The sequence below is a fragment of the Theropithecus gelada genome, chromosome 17 (genome assembly GCF_003255815.1).
Source record: "Theropithecus gelada isolate Dixy chromosome 17, Tgel_1.0, whole genome shotgun sequence".
Taxonomy (NCBI): Eukaryota; Metazoa; Chordata; class Mammalia; order Primates; family Cercopithecidae; genus Theropithecus; species Theropithecus gelada.
In genome coordinates this window covers 77,111,118-77,127,224 of record NC_037685.1, presented here as the reverse complement: position 1 = coordinate 77,127,224, position 16,107 = coordinate 77,111,118, and the positions used below count along the sequence as shown (strand labels likewise).

Sequence of the window (16,107 nt, the reverse complement as noted above, 5' to 3'; positions counted from 1 at the left end):
CTCGCTGTGTGCAGTAGCTGGACCCCACACCTGCTGGCTCACACACCCCTCACCGTTCAGCTTGCCCTTGGCAGGAATGGGACCCAAGCCAGTAGCACGAGATGAGCACAGCCTGCCAAGCTGAGTGGGCTTAGTGGACCCGAGCAAAACTTAGGCAAAGGCGCCACTGACCACAGAGGTTTCTGCTGGTAAAGCGACCCCAGGGATCCCGTAAAAATACCATGGTAGAAAATTAATAGCTCCTTGTTTGTTAGTGTTTTCCAAGAAGCAGAGGTAAAGACCAGACTGGAGGAGCAAGTGATGAGGGGAATGCTGTTGGAGGATAGAGGATGGAGCTGAAGAAGGCAGGGAGCATCATCAGACCATGCTGTAGCTCTGACACCTCTGCAGAAGGGAGCATTTTGTGTGGAGAATCTCAGACGGTAGGGCAGTTCCAAGGAAGGCTGGGCTAGGTCAGTCTCAGTGGTGAGTCCTTCAGCCAGTCACCTGTTATGGGAACCCCATATCTCCCAAGAAGGGGCCTGCATTAACACTTCCACAGGTCTCAGTTATTGGCTGGCTGCAGCCCTGAAACCACATGGCCTCAGCTTCTAGTGGGTCACCAGGGCAGCCACTGAAAACACCAGCCAACTGTGCTTCTCTCAACCGAAGAGCTGAGTGGTGCATATTCACGACCACCACATCATGGTAAAGAGGAAATACTACAAGAGGAAGCATCAGAGGTTTAGAATTCCAGTTCTTGTTCTGTCACTTCTAGCTGTACGATTTTAGATGTTAGGTATGAACCTTAATTTCTTCACCTGAACAATGCAAATAATAACACCTGCCTAGTCTATATCAAAGTGTTATAATTATCAAAGGAAATGAGTATGAAAGTACCTTGAAAAAGCACATTAAGGGCCGGGCGCGGTGGCTCAAGCCTGTAATCCCAGCACTTTGGGAGGCCGAGACGGGCGGATCACGAGGTCAAGGAGATGGAGACCATCCTGGCTAACACGGTGAAACCCCGTCTCTACTAAAAATACAAAAATTAGCTGGGCGTGGTGGCGGGCGCCTCTGGTCCCAGCTGCTTGGGAGGCTGAGGCAGGAGAATCGCGTGAACCCGGGAGGCGGAGCTTGCAGTGAGCCGAGATCGCGCCACCGCACTCCAGCCTGGGAGACAGTGAGATTCCGTCTCAAAAAAAAAAAAAAAAATTACATTAAGAGAGAAAAAATAAAGTCCATAATTAGATATATATATATATTTTTATTATATATTTTTATTATACGTCAAGTTCTAGGGTACATGTGCACAACGTGCAGGTTTGTTACATAGGTACACATGTGCCATGTTGGTGTGCTGCACCCATTAACTCATCATTTACATTAGGTATATCTCCTAATGCTATCCCTCCCCCCTACCCACTCCCAACAATAGGATCCGGTGTGTGATGTTCCCCTTCCTGTGTCCAAGTGATCTCATTGTTCAATTCCCACCTATGAGTGAGAACTTGCGGTATTTGCTTTTCTGTTCTTGCCATAGTTTGCTGAGAATGATGGTTTCCAGCTGCATCCATGTCCCTACAAAGGACACGAACTCATTCTTTTTTATGGCTGCACAGTATTCCATGGTATATATGTGCCACATTTTCTTAAAAAGGAACAATGACATGATAATTACAAGAACACGAAATTTTTATTAAATAAAATCAATGTTTAATCAACTTTCTTTCTAGATAAAATTTGTTTCCTTTCAAATATCTGATGTACACATGCAATTTTACAGTTAAGTCATGAATATAGTCATTCATTCTTCATTGTCTCATTAAATGTTTATGGATTATCCTATACGTTCCAAGGCTTGCTTTTTTTTTTTTTTTTGCCACTAGAGTTATAGAAAGGAATTTTTAAAAGCTCACTGCAAAATAAATGTTTATATTACTATGTGTGTGGATGGGGACCAGCGCCAGGTAGTGTCCTTTTCATGCTCCTTATAGATAAAACTGTCATGGCTCTAGCTACAGATGAGAATGATGTGAACAACTCTTTTTTAATTTTATCAACTTTGCCCCTTAAACTGTAGGTTGTTCTCTGGCAGCCGGTAACAGCGGACCTTATTGCGAAGAAAAAACAAGTCCATTTTTTTGTAAATTCATCTGATGTCGACAATGTGAAAGCCCATTTAAATGTGAGCGGAATTCCATGCAGGTAGGCACTATTCAATGCATACTGAGTAGCTGTTATAAACACCTACTACGCACTTGACTAGGGTATGGTATAACTGCTTCCTGGAACAATAAAATGTATTAACCATGGCAGCATAGAAGTCTCTGACTGGACCGAATGGACTGGTGATAAAGCCTAAGGTCCAGCTCTGTGATCTTGGATAAGTGGTTCAACCCCTCATGTCCTTGGTCCCTTATCTAAAATGCAGGTTAGACTCAATGATTGGTAAAGCCTCTCATAGTTCTTTTTTCTCTGGCGACTCTGTACCCAGACTCAGGGAGCAAAATTGTCATTTGCCTTGGTAGGCTTTGTGGTATCTCCTGAAAAAGCAGCTGTGGGAGGGGATTTAGCTTCTGCTAATTCTTCTTCACAAAGACAGTGACCATTTCTGAATGTCTGGCTTTAAAAAGTGTAACAGGTGGTTGGACTCTGCAGAGATCTCGGGTTAGTCTGGCACTGCCCCTGACCACCTACATGACCCTGGGGGAATTATTCACCTCTCTGTTCCCAAGTTTTGTATATTAAGGGTAAAAACAGCACCTACCATGTGGATTAGAAATGATTTCCTTTTCTTAAAAAGTGTATCAGGTGCAATTTCTGCTTAGAGTCTAGCCTTCTTCCTATGGAGTCTCCTGTCTAATATCTCCTCTCCATATCCACTGCCCAACTGCCAGTACCTTCCTGGTGGCCTGGCCCCTTCCTTGAGACCATGCTCTCTTCTGTGTATCAATGGGTGCCCCCTGGATAATATGCTATGTTAATTATTAGTAATATATTATAGAGTATATTACAGGTGTGTCCTGTTTTCCAGGAACTGTGTGCTGAACCTTCCTATTAATCGACATTGTGTCTATTAATCTTTACTTAACCCCAAATAGTAGATGCAATCCCCATTATATAGATGAAAAAATATCCTTACTTATAAAGGAATGTTTCAGGGTAAATCAGAAAGAACATGGCAGAGTTAGGAGTCAAACTTAGACCTTTCTGATGTCGACGCTGCGGCTTTTATTTATTGGCCCAAATAAAAGTAAAGAACCTTTTATTAGTATGACAGGTAACTTTCAACTTGTTCATCTTAGGTGATAGAATGCCTGAATTCAGTTAAAATATTTGCCTGGTTAACAAATGTGGTGCTCTGAAGAGAACTTGAACGAGAAGCCTTTCCTGTACTTCCCTTTTCCTGTTCTATTTCTTTGGCTCTGCAGAACATCTGGTGCAGGTCAATGGGGAAAAAATAAGAAAAAAAAGAAAAGGCTTTCCTGCTTCTTCTTCCTCTTTAACTGAAAACAGCATAATACAGTGATATTCTGGATTGAAGAAAGGTACATCAATCCATATGTTCATATAAAAGTCACTGAAGAATCACCATTGAGTAATGTTGGTAATGGTGGGAAAGGGTGGTTTTTATGGAGGTTCTGAAAATATACCTAATAGGAGCTACTTTTTCTCTAGTGCCCATGTAGGCTCTACTGAAAGGGTTTGTCGATCAGTTTATCACAATGTGAGATATCGTGCTTTTACCTTGATGAAATGCTTATTAGGTTTCTTAGTGATTTTTTTCTTCGTGCTCACCTGCTGTGCCTGCAATGCGCCATGTGGGAAGATCTACCCTCTGCTTGGAAACTAGCTTACTCTCTGTTTCATCACCTAGTGTCCTGCTGGCAGATGTGGAAGATCTTATTCAACAGCAGATTTCCAACGACACAGTCAGCCCCCGAGCCTCCGCATCGTACTATGAACAGTATCACTCACTAAATGAAGTAAGCCATCACACAGCTCTTCAAAGCTACTATTTTCATTTAACCAGCATTGCTATTTCAACCAGGGGAGTATCCAAGGATCATAACTGGTAGAAGATGGTAAAACACACACACACACACACACACACACACACACACACTTAGGTCAAGTACATGGTGGTCATCTTCCCTGAGAAGATTGCATCATATTTGATAAACTGCAGGATGTTTGTCTACAGCTAAGAATATCTCTAACTGCTGGGAGTAACACTTTATGCTATGGAACAACAGAAATCAAACAATAGGGGCTTTAATTAAAACTGCCACCAAAAAATCACCAGTCCAATTAATCATGTCTCTTTGGACCATCACCCTAATTTTACTAATTACCAGATTAGCTTGCTGAATTAAAGGAATATATTCATTTACATTTAATACACTATAACTAATTGCATTTTATTCATTAGAAGGAAGCTATTTAAACTAATAATAATAATAATGCCTTTGTTCTAATCTTTAAGAAATTGGATTTTTTTATATCAGTACTTACAGGTTCCACTCCTTTTAGAGGGAACTTCAGTTAAGGTGTTGATGTGCAGGTGAGACCTCAGCAAGCTTTCACATAATCCACTAAAAGCCATTTCCCTATATTTGTTAGCTGAAAGAATAAATTCGCAGGAGGACTTTCTTTTTTATATGGTATTCTCCAAGTAGTAAAAAATACCTTGATGCCTTTTTATAAGAGTATGCCCCTATGTTGCCTAATATAACTATTTTTGTCATCTTTGACTAGGTGCCCAGAAACTATTAGGGACCATATCCATATTTTTAAGACATCTAAGACTTAGGTAATGAGAATCAATTTTATGTGTATAATCTTTAAAAGCCTCTGCTCCTTCCCAGTTAATTAAGCAAGAAGTCAGTATGCTTCTAGAATGTGTGCCTGGTTGATTGACGGGGTCTTACAATTGCACCCCCCCCTTTTTTTTTTAATCTCTCCTACATCTATCCAACTTAGACCACCTCTCTCCAGCATCCATCAGCAGGACTGCATGAGCAAACTCGATGCAGAGAGGTTGCATAGGTGGGATTTGCAAAATACAGAAAGTGAAACTGTCACTGCTGTGATAAGTTTGGTGGGGAGAGGGGAATGCCACACACAGAAGTATTTTTAAATATTTGTCAAAACATATTTTAATTATTTTGTTCAAAAACGTTATATTTTCTTACCATATCTTCAGGAAAGAGTTGGAATGACACAGGAGGAAAAAATAAGCTCACGGCTCTATTAGTTTGTTAGGGCTGCAGTAATAAAATACCACAGACTGTGTAGCTGAAATCACAGAAATTTGTTTTCTCCTGATTCTAGAGGCTAGAAGATCAAGGTGTCAGTAGGTTTGGTTTCTACTGAGGCCTCCTTCCTCAGCTTGCAGGTAGTTGTGATCTCACATTGTTCTTCCTCATATGGCCTTTTCTTTCTTTTCTTTTTTTTTTTTTTTTTTTTTTTTTGAGACACAGTCTCTCTCTGTCGCCCAGGCTGGGGTGCAATAGTGCAATTTTGGCTCACTGCAACCTCCGCCTCTCGGGTTCAAGTGATTCTCCTGCCTCAGCCTCCAGAGTAGCTAGGACTAGAGGCGCACACCACCACGCCCAGCTAATTTTTTGTAGTTTTAGTAGAGATGGGATTTCACCACTTTGGCCAGGCTGGTCTCGAACTCTTGAGCTCAAGTGATCTGCCCGCCTTGGCCTCCCAAAGTTCTAGGATTACAGGCATGAGCCACCATGCCCAGCCTCTTATGGCCTTTTGTTTGTGCACATGCATCCCTGGTGTCTCTCTCTGTATATCTTAATCTCCTCTTCATATAAGGACACCAGCCAGATTGGATTTGTGCCCGGTCTAGGGGCCTCATGTTGACTTGATCATCTCTTTAAAGGCCCTGTCTCCAAATACAGTCACTTTCTAACCTACTGGGAGTTAGGGATTCAACATATGAATTGGAGAAAGGGGTATAACATTTAGTCCTTAACTATGACATTCTAGAAAATATCTTGTACTTCTCTTTCCACTCCGGCCCCTATTATTTTCTAAGAGGTTCATAGGAACCATAAAAATTTTGCTCCCAGAAAATTCCTCTAAGTACTTCTTTCCCTTTGATCAGTGGTCTCTTGATCAGCCCTCCCTACAAGATGGCCTGGTGGGTAGCACAGGTTATTTTGTCATTGACTCACACCAGGAGATCTTAGATGATCCAGTGTAGGGAGAAAGAAACAAATGGCCAAAAATTACTTCTTAGCATGGCGAGAGAAAAGAGTTATTCGAAGAATGTTGCATTACTACCTGAGCTTAGTTTGAGAAATGTATAAAGCATGTCGGTTAAACTGCCTTCAGATTACACAGCCTCTCGTGTTAGAGGAAATCTACTGAAGTATCAATGAATAAATTAATTTTTTTTGTGGTAGCTTTCTCAGGTGTATTTATGCCTAGAGGAGTAACACGGGAAATGGAGTTTCAACTAGGAAATTGCTGATGGTTACATTTCTGACACCCCAGACACTGACAGGATCAGTACTTGGTGGCAGGTGGGCAGGAGCCCTTAATTCTCGGCATGGGGACAACCACTCACACCTACCACTCAGGCTGGTTATGTGATCTCAGAGAACCCAGGGATAAATGGTGCTCCAGTTTTTACCAGCTAGGATTGCTATTTGAAATCACCTCTAGAAAAGTTCCCAGAGATAAAGCCAGGATTTGATTGTTTCCATTTCAGAAGGCATCAGAGTTTAAGAATGGACCCTCGAAAGTTGGTCCACGTTAAAACATAACCCAGTTCAATCCCAGCAATCTCAAAGCAGACAATAATGCAATGCTTGCTTTGAAGTGGGTGCCAGCCCTAAAGTCAGATTTTTTTTTTCTTTTTCCTTCCCCTATTATCTTGACAGAACCTCAAAAACAACAGGACTTCCACCCAAGAGAGAGGTCCAGAATCCGGGATAACTGAGTTAGTTTGTTTGTTTTTCCTCCAGATTGTCCCCACCTTTGCCTCTCATCATTCTGCCAATCTCACTGTGCTTGCACAGGTCTTTAGTGGGAAACAGCGATGCTTCCTTTTATCCTGCGTAAAGACGGTGCTCAGGGCTCCCTTCATCTTGAAAAGTGCATTTTTAAGTCCCATATAAAAGTGAACTTTTGAATGAATGATAAGAATTTGTTATCATTGTGATGACTTTAAACATAACTTTCAGGGGCCATAGTTTAAAGATTAACTTTTCCTACCTCGTTATAAGTATCTTAGCACTTTTTCACTCTTTCCCAAAACCTTGACACTTATGAAAACTTTAATTTTATTAATTTCCCTAAACATCAGAAGAAAGCCCCCGCCATCAGTGCTTTAGGTCCTCATGCATTCCACATACAGAGGTTTTCCTTTCTCTGAAGAAGTTAGCTGCTTCCTTTGGTCAGGGAAATGCTTTGAACTTGCTTCGTGACTAACCTCTGGTTTCCATTTTGCTAGATCTATTCTTGGATAGAACTTATAACTGAGAAGTATCCTGATATGCTTACAAAAATCCACATTGGATCCTCCTATGAGAAGCACCCACTTTATGTTTTAAAGGTATGTTGTGGGGAAAGTCGTTGATCTTTCCATGTGAGGGGAGGGATTAATTCTCCAGTGGTGTTTGTTAAAACTTGAGTTTCTTTTCTTTGAGTTCTGAAAATATTTGCATTACAGGTGTTCCTCAACTTTAATATCTGGCTATTTAGGGGTTGGCTATTTTTCCCATTAATAATACAGTTTTGTCCTGGTCTGTATGTCCTAATCTCTTCCCACAAGGACATCAGTCAGTCTGGATTAGTACCCACCCTAAGGGCCTCATGTTCATCACCTCTTTAAAGGCCCTATCTCCAAATACAGTCTCTTGGGGGTTAAGGCTTCAGTTCTAGATGAACCCCAGTTCTAGAATTAACTCTGTTTCTGTTTATGTGACATTAGATAAGCCATTATAACATTTCCATGAAATGAAGGAAGTGGTGTTTATTGTTTTCAAGTCCTTGTTTTATTTTCTGTTACTGGACAAACACTATTTCTGTTAGTGGACAAACAGTAACAGAAAATAAAACCACGACTTGAAAAAAATAAAATTAAAAATTAAAAAAGTGGTGCAGCTTTTTGATGCTAATTTTTAAAAATTGATACATAATAATTGTACATGTTTTTGGGGTACATGTGATTTTTTTTCTCCCTCTCTCCCCACGTGTGATGTTTTGATACATGCATACAATGTGTAAATCAGGGTATTTGAGATATCCATCATCTCAAACATCTATCATTTCTTTGTGATGGGAACATTTTAAGTTTGTCTTCTAGCTATTTTGAAATAGACAATAAATTATTGTTGATTCTAGTCACCCTACTGTGCTACTACACACTAGAACTTATTCCTTCTATCTATTTTGTCCCCACTAATCAACCTCTCTGTATCCTCTTTTCTCAGCCTCTGGTAGTCACCATTCTACTCTCTACCTCTATGAGATCAACTTTTTCCACTCCCCATATCAGTGAGAACATGTGGTATTTGTCTTTCCCTGCATAGCTTATTTCACTTAACATAATGACCTCCAGTTCCATCCATGTTGCTGCAAATGATAGGATTTTATTCTTTTTAATGCCAGAATAATATTCCATTTGTGTATATGTACATTTTCTTTATCCATTCATATGTTGAAGAACACTTAGGTTGATTCTATATCTTGACTATTGTGAATGGTGCTGTAATAAACACGGGAGTGCAGGTATCTTTTCGATATACTGATTTCCTTTCTTTTGGATACATACCCAATAGTAGGACTGCTGGCTTACATGGTAGTTCCATTTTTAGTTTTTTGAGGAGCTTCCACACTGTTTTTCATAGTGGCTGTACTAATTTACATTCCCACCAACAGTGTACAAGGGTTCCCCTTTCTCCACATCCTCTCCAGCATTTGTAATTGTCTGTCTTTTGGATTAAAGCCATTTTAACTGGGATGAGATGATATTGCATTGTGGTTTTAATTCACATTTCTCTGATGATTAGTGATGTTGAGGATTTTTTCATATACCTGCTGGCCATTTGTGTGTCTTCTTTTGAGAAATGTCTGTTCAGATTCCTTTCTCATTTAAAAAATTGGATTATTTCTGTTTTCCTTTTGAATTATTTGAGTTCCTTATATATTCTGGTCATTAAATAGCTTGCACATATTTTCTCCCATTTTTTTCTTTTCACTCTGTTATTTCCTTTGCTGTGCGGAAGCAAGTTTTCAGTTTGATGTAATCCCCTTTATCTATTTTTGCTTCTGTTGACTGTGCTTTTGAGAACTTACCCCAAAAAAATCTTTGCTGAGACCAAAGTCCTGAATTGTTTTCCCAATGTTTTCTTCTAGTAGTTTTATAGTTTCAGCTCTTACATTTACGTCCAATCTGTTTTTAGTTGATTTTATATATATAGTGAGAGACAGGGATTTAGTTTGAATTTTATGAATAAAATTTTTCCCAATACCATTTATTGACAATATTGTCCTTTTCCCAATGTATGTTCTTGGTGGCTTTGTTGAAAATGAGTTGACTGTAAATCTGCGGATTTATTTCTGGGTTCTCTTATTGTAATCCATCGGTCCATGTGTCTGTTTTTATGCCAGTACCATGCTGTTTTAGTACTCCAGCTTTGCTCTTTCTGTTCAGCATTACTTTGGATTTTCAAGATCTCTTGTGGCTACATATGAATTTTAGATTTTTTTTCTTTCTATGAAGAGTGTATTGGTGTCGACAGGGATTGCATTGAATCTGCAGGCTCCATTGGGTAGTATGGACATTTTAACAATATTAATTCTGAAGCCCATGAGCATGAAGTATCTTTTCTTTTTTTTGTGTATTCTCTTCAGTTTCTTTCATCAGTATTCTATGATCTTAATTGTAGGTCTTTCACTTCTTTGGTTAGATTTATTACAGGTCTTTTTTTTTTTTTTTTGGTCATTGTAAATGGTATTTCTTTCTTGATTTTTCTTTTAGGTTGTCTGCTATTGTTGTATACAAATGCTACTGATTTTGTGTGTTGATTTTATAACCTGCAATTTAGTTTTTTGGTGGAGGCTAGGTTTTTCTAAATATAAGATTGTGTCATCTACAACCAAGGATAATTTGATTTTTCCCTTCCCATTTAGATGCCTTTTATTTCTTTCTCTTACCTGTGTGCTCTGGTTAGTACTTCCTGGTACAACTTTTGAAACTAAAGTAAGAGCAGGACAACAAATCCCAGCAAGGGACGAACAGCAGGAAAAGGCTGAAGTCCTTTGCAGTAGGGTTATTATGATGGTTTCTACTCCAATTGCCACCCATTTGGTTATATATTTTCAGTTGCAAAATGTTATGGAAGAGAAGTTGATTAACCTATCTTGGATTGGATGTCATCTCTCTTGAATAAATTGACCTTAGTAAAGGTCAGTGAACATAGCCACAGCCAATTGTTTTCAGAACTAGGAAACAACTCTATGGTTCTGTTTTCTACCTCTTTCTCTTAAAGTTCTTTTTAAAAAGCTCTGGAAAATAATGTAGTCACTAAAAATGTACATTTAATTTAGTAACATATAATTTATGCACAGTATCCCAACATTATCTAAATTGTGATAGGTGAGCTTCCAGTTATTCAAAGATAAGACTTTGGGTTAGGACTTCTCAGTTTTAATCTGTCGTTTACAAGTACTTGCAATGCAGACTCAAGGCAGACATACGAAACGTTGGATCCCCTTGGTCATTGAGTTGGTCAATCAGACTGGATCCATGTATCATGGCATATCCACCCATGACATTTGCTTTCAGCCATGCTGTGTGTAGTCCTTGGAACATGCTTATCTGAAACTTGTACACGTTGAAAAATCATGCATTCTGGATGGTTTGGTCCTACTCTTACTTGATCAAGGATGTGCATATAATGTGAGTCTCTGGGATTTTGCCAACTTTTCGGTGCCAGAACCAGTGCCAAGAAAATTGGCCCAGGACTTAGAAAGGTCAAGTAGACAACTTAAGATTTTCTTTACATTGAGTAGAATAAGCTAGGTAGTTCTCTCTGACTATACAATTTGACGATTAGTGGCCAATGCCATTGGGCTTTCTTATTTACTATCTTGTTAAATATTGCTAGCTCCAAGTTAGGAAAAAACCTCCTGGAGTGGTTCAAATGACAATCTAAATATCTAACTCTTTCTTTTTCTTGTTTTGGAATTGCAAGTCTACATATTTGTTAGATTTTACAACACTCTTCTCCCTTCCCTCTATACCAGTGGTCCTCAATCCCTGGGCTGCAGACAGGTACCAGTCCATGGCCTGTTAGGAATGAGGCCACACAACTAGAGATGAATAGCCAGTGAGCAAGCATTACTGCCTGAGCAATGCCTCCTGTCAGATCAGCAGCAGCATTAGATTCTCATAGGAGCACAAACCCTGTTGTGAACAGTGCATGCAAAGGATCAAGGTTGCACGCTTCTTATAAGAATCTAAGGCCTGATGATCTGAGGTGGAACAGTTTTATCCCCAAACCATCCCAACCCCTGATTCCACCCCACCTCTGCCCCATCCATGGAAAAACTGTCTTCCATGAAACTGGTCCCTGGTGCCAAAAAGGTTGGGGACCACTGCTCTATACCCTAAATTGTGTTGTAGCTCACTTTTAAAGGCAAATACAGTATAATTAATTTTGGAGGTGTTCTTGATAATTCTTCTAAAGACATCAAAGGCTATCATTGAGAAAAGGTTGACAATTCTTATTCCAGAGTTAGCAGCTTGTATTAGTCCATCATACTGGGAACAAAGCCTCTGTCCCTAGATTTATTTGCTGGTAATCAGTTCATGAGAAGTTAGATGTATGCTTCTTTTTGTATGAAATAAAGAAATAATCCACACCAAAAAAAAAAAAAAATGCACTCAGAGGAAAATCTTGAGTGAGTTTCTGCTCCTGGTGTGTCTCTACACCTCCCAGGGAAGATTGCCATCCAATTCACACCCATTTACCTCTAAATGAAGCATGAAGATACAGCCCAAATCATTAGTTCTCTGGTCTCCTCTTCTAAACCTCCACATGCAGCTCTGACATGACTGCATAATTGTGGGAGGATAAAAAGTTTGAAATCAGAGTCCTGGCTTCAAACTTCAGTTTCAATTCACACCAGCTTTGCTACCTTAACTAGTGTCACTTAATCTCACCACTGTTTAAATTTCCCTGGAGAATTTTCAAAGAAATGCAGAACAATTCATATCTCAGAGATTTGCTGAAACTATTAAATATAAGCACTATATAAATGAAAGTTATTATCCTGAAGCTTATTGTTATTGTTTTTGCTACTTTTGGGGTTTCTTTGAGCAGGTTTCTGGAAAAGAACAAACAGCCAAAAATGCCATGTGGATTGACTGTGGAATCCATGCCAGAGAATGGATCTCCCCTGCTTTCTGCTTGTGGTTCATAGGCCATGTAAGTATTCACATTCTCTTAACCACATTTCTCAATATGGTGCCCAAGATCACCTGTGTCAGACTCAACTGGGCTGTTTATTAAAATGCATTTTCCTAAGTCACATCATGAAGCTTGGGAATCTACAATTTTCACAAGTTTCCCAGGTGACTTTTATGCATTAATGAGTTGAAAAACATGACTTCAAGCATGTAAATCACCCAAAATATTGTTGGTCTTTTTACATTTCTGCCTGGAGCTAAACAGTGAAAAATGATTAAGAAATAGTATATTGATTATAATATGTTGACTAAGTAGAGGAAAGGACTGAAGGAATTATCTAAGTTGGGGCCCAATTAATTTATTTCTCTTTTGGTTTTAATTATCCAGACATCTTTTGCCATTTTTACCCTTGGAAATTGAACATAAGCACAACATTACAGAGGTGAAACAGAGTATGTTTTCTCATATGTCATAATAGGGAATTTTGTCCCTGAAGAAGGGTTTTGCATCAAAAAAGTCATATATAAGACAAATCGTATGTTGGAAAGGTAAAAGATATAATGACTATTAACCTCCCTGATAAATGAAAACACTAAAAATTATGCTTCAAATCCTATAAAATGGGCATATATGTTCTCTACATTGATTTCTATAAAGAATCATTGCCACTGGAAAAATAACTCAAAATATGTGTCTTTCTGATAATGATTTTTGTAGTCTTTGCATTCACAGATACATAGTAACAGAATAGATGAGTTAGGAAATTAAGATATTGGCACTTATTAAGTACATCAAGATAAAACTGTTTCTGCCTTTGCTGGACCTTGACAAATGCAACATCTCTATTTGCCTTCATTCACTGTGAATCTTCCATCCTCCATCCCCCATGGATGGGAGCTGCAATCTCCCTGAGTCTACTGGAAATTCCCAAACACCATTGGTACTATCTTGGCCAAAACAGGATGATTCCAACTGATCAGACCCTTAACATAGCCCAGTCACATCATGATCTGGAACCTTCCCCAAGTTGAGTAGTTTGGTTATTTTAGGTAGTGAAGGGAACAGCAGTTAATAAACAGAGAAGGGTACAAAGTAGGAGAGTAAGAACATTTATTTTCCATTCCATCACTGAACATGAGAAGGGCCAAGAAGAAACCTCCATTCATATTGGCTCTAATTTATATTGGTGAGGTTGTCCCTAATTACTGCCCTTGTCATCCTGACACCTCTGCCCTCCTATTAGATATCCTACCCTCTACCCAAGCCGCTTGCTGAATCTTTGTAAGATTAAATTATTTAACCCACAAATATTTATAAATTGCCTATGATGTTTCAGATCTGGAAATACAAGGATGAACAAAATATAGCCCAAAGATCTTATAGCTGAGTATTTTGCTCCAACAATGTGAACCTGATTTGTGTAGCCCAAAGAAACATAATCAATAAGGTCTTTCAAAATGGACATTTAAACTCCATTCTCGCCTGCCCAAAACTAATTCAGATCATCTGACTCTCAGTGCTTTAAAGCACTGGAAGAGGGAAAGTAAAATAAAATATTTACCTTTCAACAATTGTGAAGGTAGGTTTTATATTCAAAAACTAAAGCATCCAAAGGCAAGGTAAAATCTTAGCTTTTAAGTCTCTCACTCTTTTCTGCAGCTCAATAAGGATTTCAAAAATCTTATAGTCTAGTTTCAGCAGAAATCCACTACACTACCCTTTGAGAAGCTTGAGGCCAGTCATTTCTTTCTAAGCTTCTCATTCACATACTCTCAGGAGGCAAACTTAGATCCTTCTCTTTTTGCAAAGGCAGAGCTGAGACCAATTTCTGCATGGCTGCATCACCAAGCCAAAATCCAGCACCGGGGCTGGCACATCGTAGGACCTAGTGAATATATGTTAACCATCACAACTCGCCAAGAACTTTTTCTGCCAAATGGCTTTTCTCACTGCTGATCTCCTGCCAAACCTCTGCCCTAGAAAACTCTCGTCTAATTGCACACAAAGTTAGAGCTCTACAACCTCAGGGCCTTCACAGAATTCTCTCTGTCCCTCCTCACCACGGGTGACACATAACCTAAGGACACTGCTCCCTGGTGGCTCCTTCAAGTAGAGGGGCTGCTCTTTCTTTCACATCACCATGTGCTGAGAGGCCTGGTGGAGTGGATCAGCATTCTCCTGTCTTGACACTACCAGTGATTCTTCTCTTCTCAGAAACTTACATAATCTGGTTGTACTCTTATTTTATTGCTATCATGCACTGACCTTCAGATAATTTCCTGGTACCTGGTTCATGATTCTTTTTTCTCCTCCAACTCTTGCCATCATTCTGAGTGAATTCAAAGTCCATATGTGAGAGTCACCTAACAACGTATCTTCACAGTTCCTTGTTCTCTCTTCCGCTAAACCTCATCTCAAGTCCTCTTTAGCAAATTTCTCCTGTAGCCATCCTCTGGATCTCAGAAGTAATGTTTTGCTGTTCCTTAGAGCCAGAATATGGCCATGGACAGCAACAAGGAGGGTTAGAAGAAGCCATCTAGCAATCTAACTTCTTAATTTCCTGTCTTCTCTCATTTCTCACCCCTACTATGACTGCTTTTTTCCCCCAACTTTAGTAGATTTGTAGTTCCTACATAGATCTACGTCCTTTAAATTTATCAGTCCCTTTCCAGGAATACTTTCGTCACTAACTAATTGGTCCCATCACAAATTCACCCCAACCCTCAATTTCTTGCCCCCTGACCTGCTCTTCAGGAGTTCCAACCCCAAACACTCCACAGAATTAACCATCCTTTTTCTGAGCCACCTTGTACATCTTGCCATTGTTTATTATCATACTTATATCAATAGCATTGAATTGCTGCTTTTCCAACTTATCACTTCTATTAGCTTTTTGAAGGCAGAGACCAGCTCTAAAGTAATTTTTTTGTTCCCCATAACCTGGTATATTGTTTGGTCAACATAATTGGTGCTCAATATCCCCTTGTGGAATTTGAAATTTAAATTAATGTTGCAGGTTTAGGCTGACATACAATTTTGGGTTCCAGAGAGTATCTAAACAGTGCCTACTGTTGGGATAAATATTTTATTGTCATTGGCTATGGTTCAAACTATACATACATATGTAGAGATTGGAGTAAAAACTGAGACAGCTCTCTGATATATTTGTAATGGTAACATTTTGTTTTAAAATTTTCCCTTCGGGTGTCTTATATATATATATATATATTTTTAGCAACCCCATTAACAGACCTATGTGTCTTTATGTACTAATTTATTATCTGTCAAATGGTCACTGGTTAATTCCTAGGTAGGAATTGTTGTTGTTGTTGTTTAGGGCCACATTAAAGGCAAAGCTTGAGTGCACCCCAGGCAAAGTGAGAGGAAGAGTTGAGTAATCATTGACTACAGGCCAGCTGATGGGAATCAATCCCACCCTCTCATCACTCACTCAGTCTTACACTCTTCTCCATTCTCCTCTATTCTCATCTTGTTTTTCTTTTACACAGAGGCTTCTCAATTTATGGTAGGGTTATGTCTCAATAAACCTAATAAACAATCACAACTGAAAATATTTTAAGTAAAAAATGCATTTAATATACTTAATTTACCGAATACCAAATATCATAGCCTAACCTTCCTTAAATGTGCTCAGAACACGTACGTTAGCCTACAGTAGGGC

General features: G+C 39.2%; 1 protein-coding gene across 2 annotated transcripts in view; it reads left to right on the top strand.

The window, feature by feature from the left end:
• Nucleotides 1–16,107, top strand: part of CPB2 (carboxypeptidase B2) — a 52,227-nt gene that overhangs the window by 19,465 nt on the left and 16,655 nt on the right. For both annotated transcript variants that reach the window (XM_025364342.1, XM_025364341.1), the window contains exons 3-6: nt 2,063–2,187; nt 3,860–3,968; nt 7,460–7,561; nt 12,339–12,443. In XM_025364342.1, coding sequence (XP_025220127.1) covers nt 2,063–2,187; nt 3,860–3,968; nt 7,460–7,561; nt 12,339–12,443 — 441 coding nt within the window. The remainder of the gene's footprint in view (nt 1–2,062; nt 2,188–3,859; nt 3,969–7,459; nt 7,562–12,338; nt 12,444–16,107) is intronic.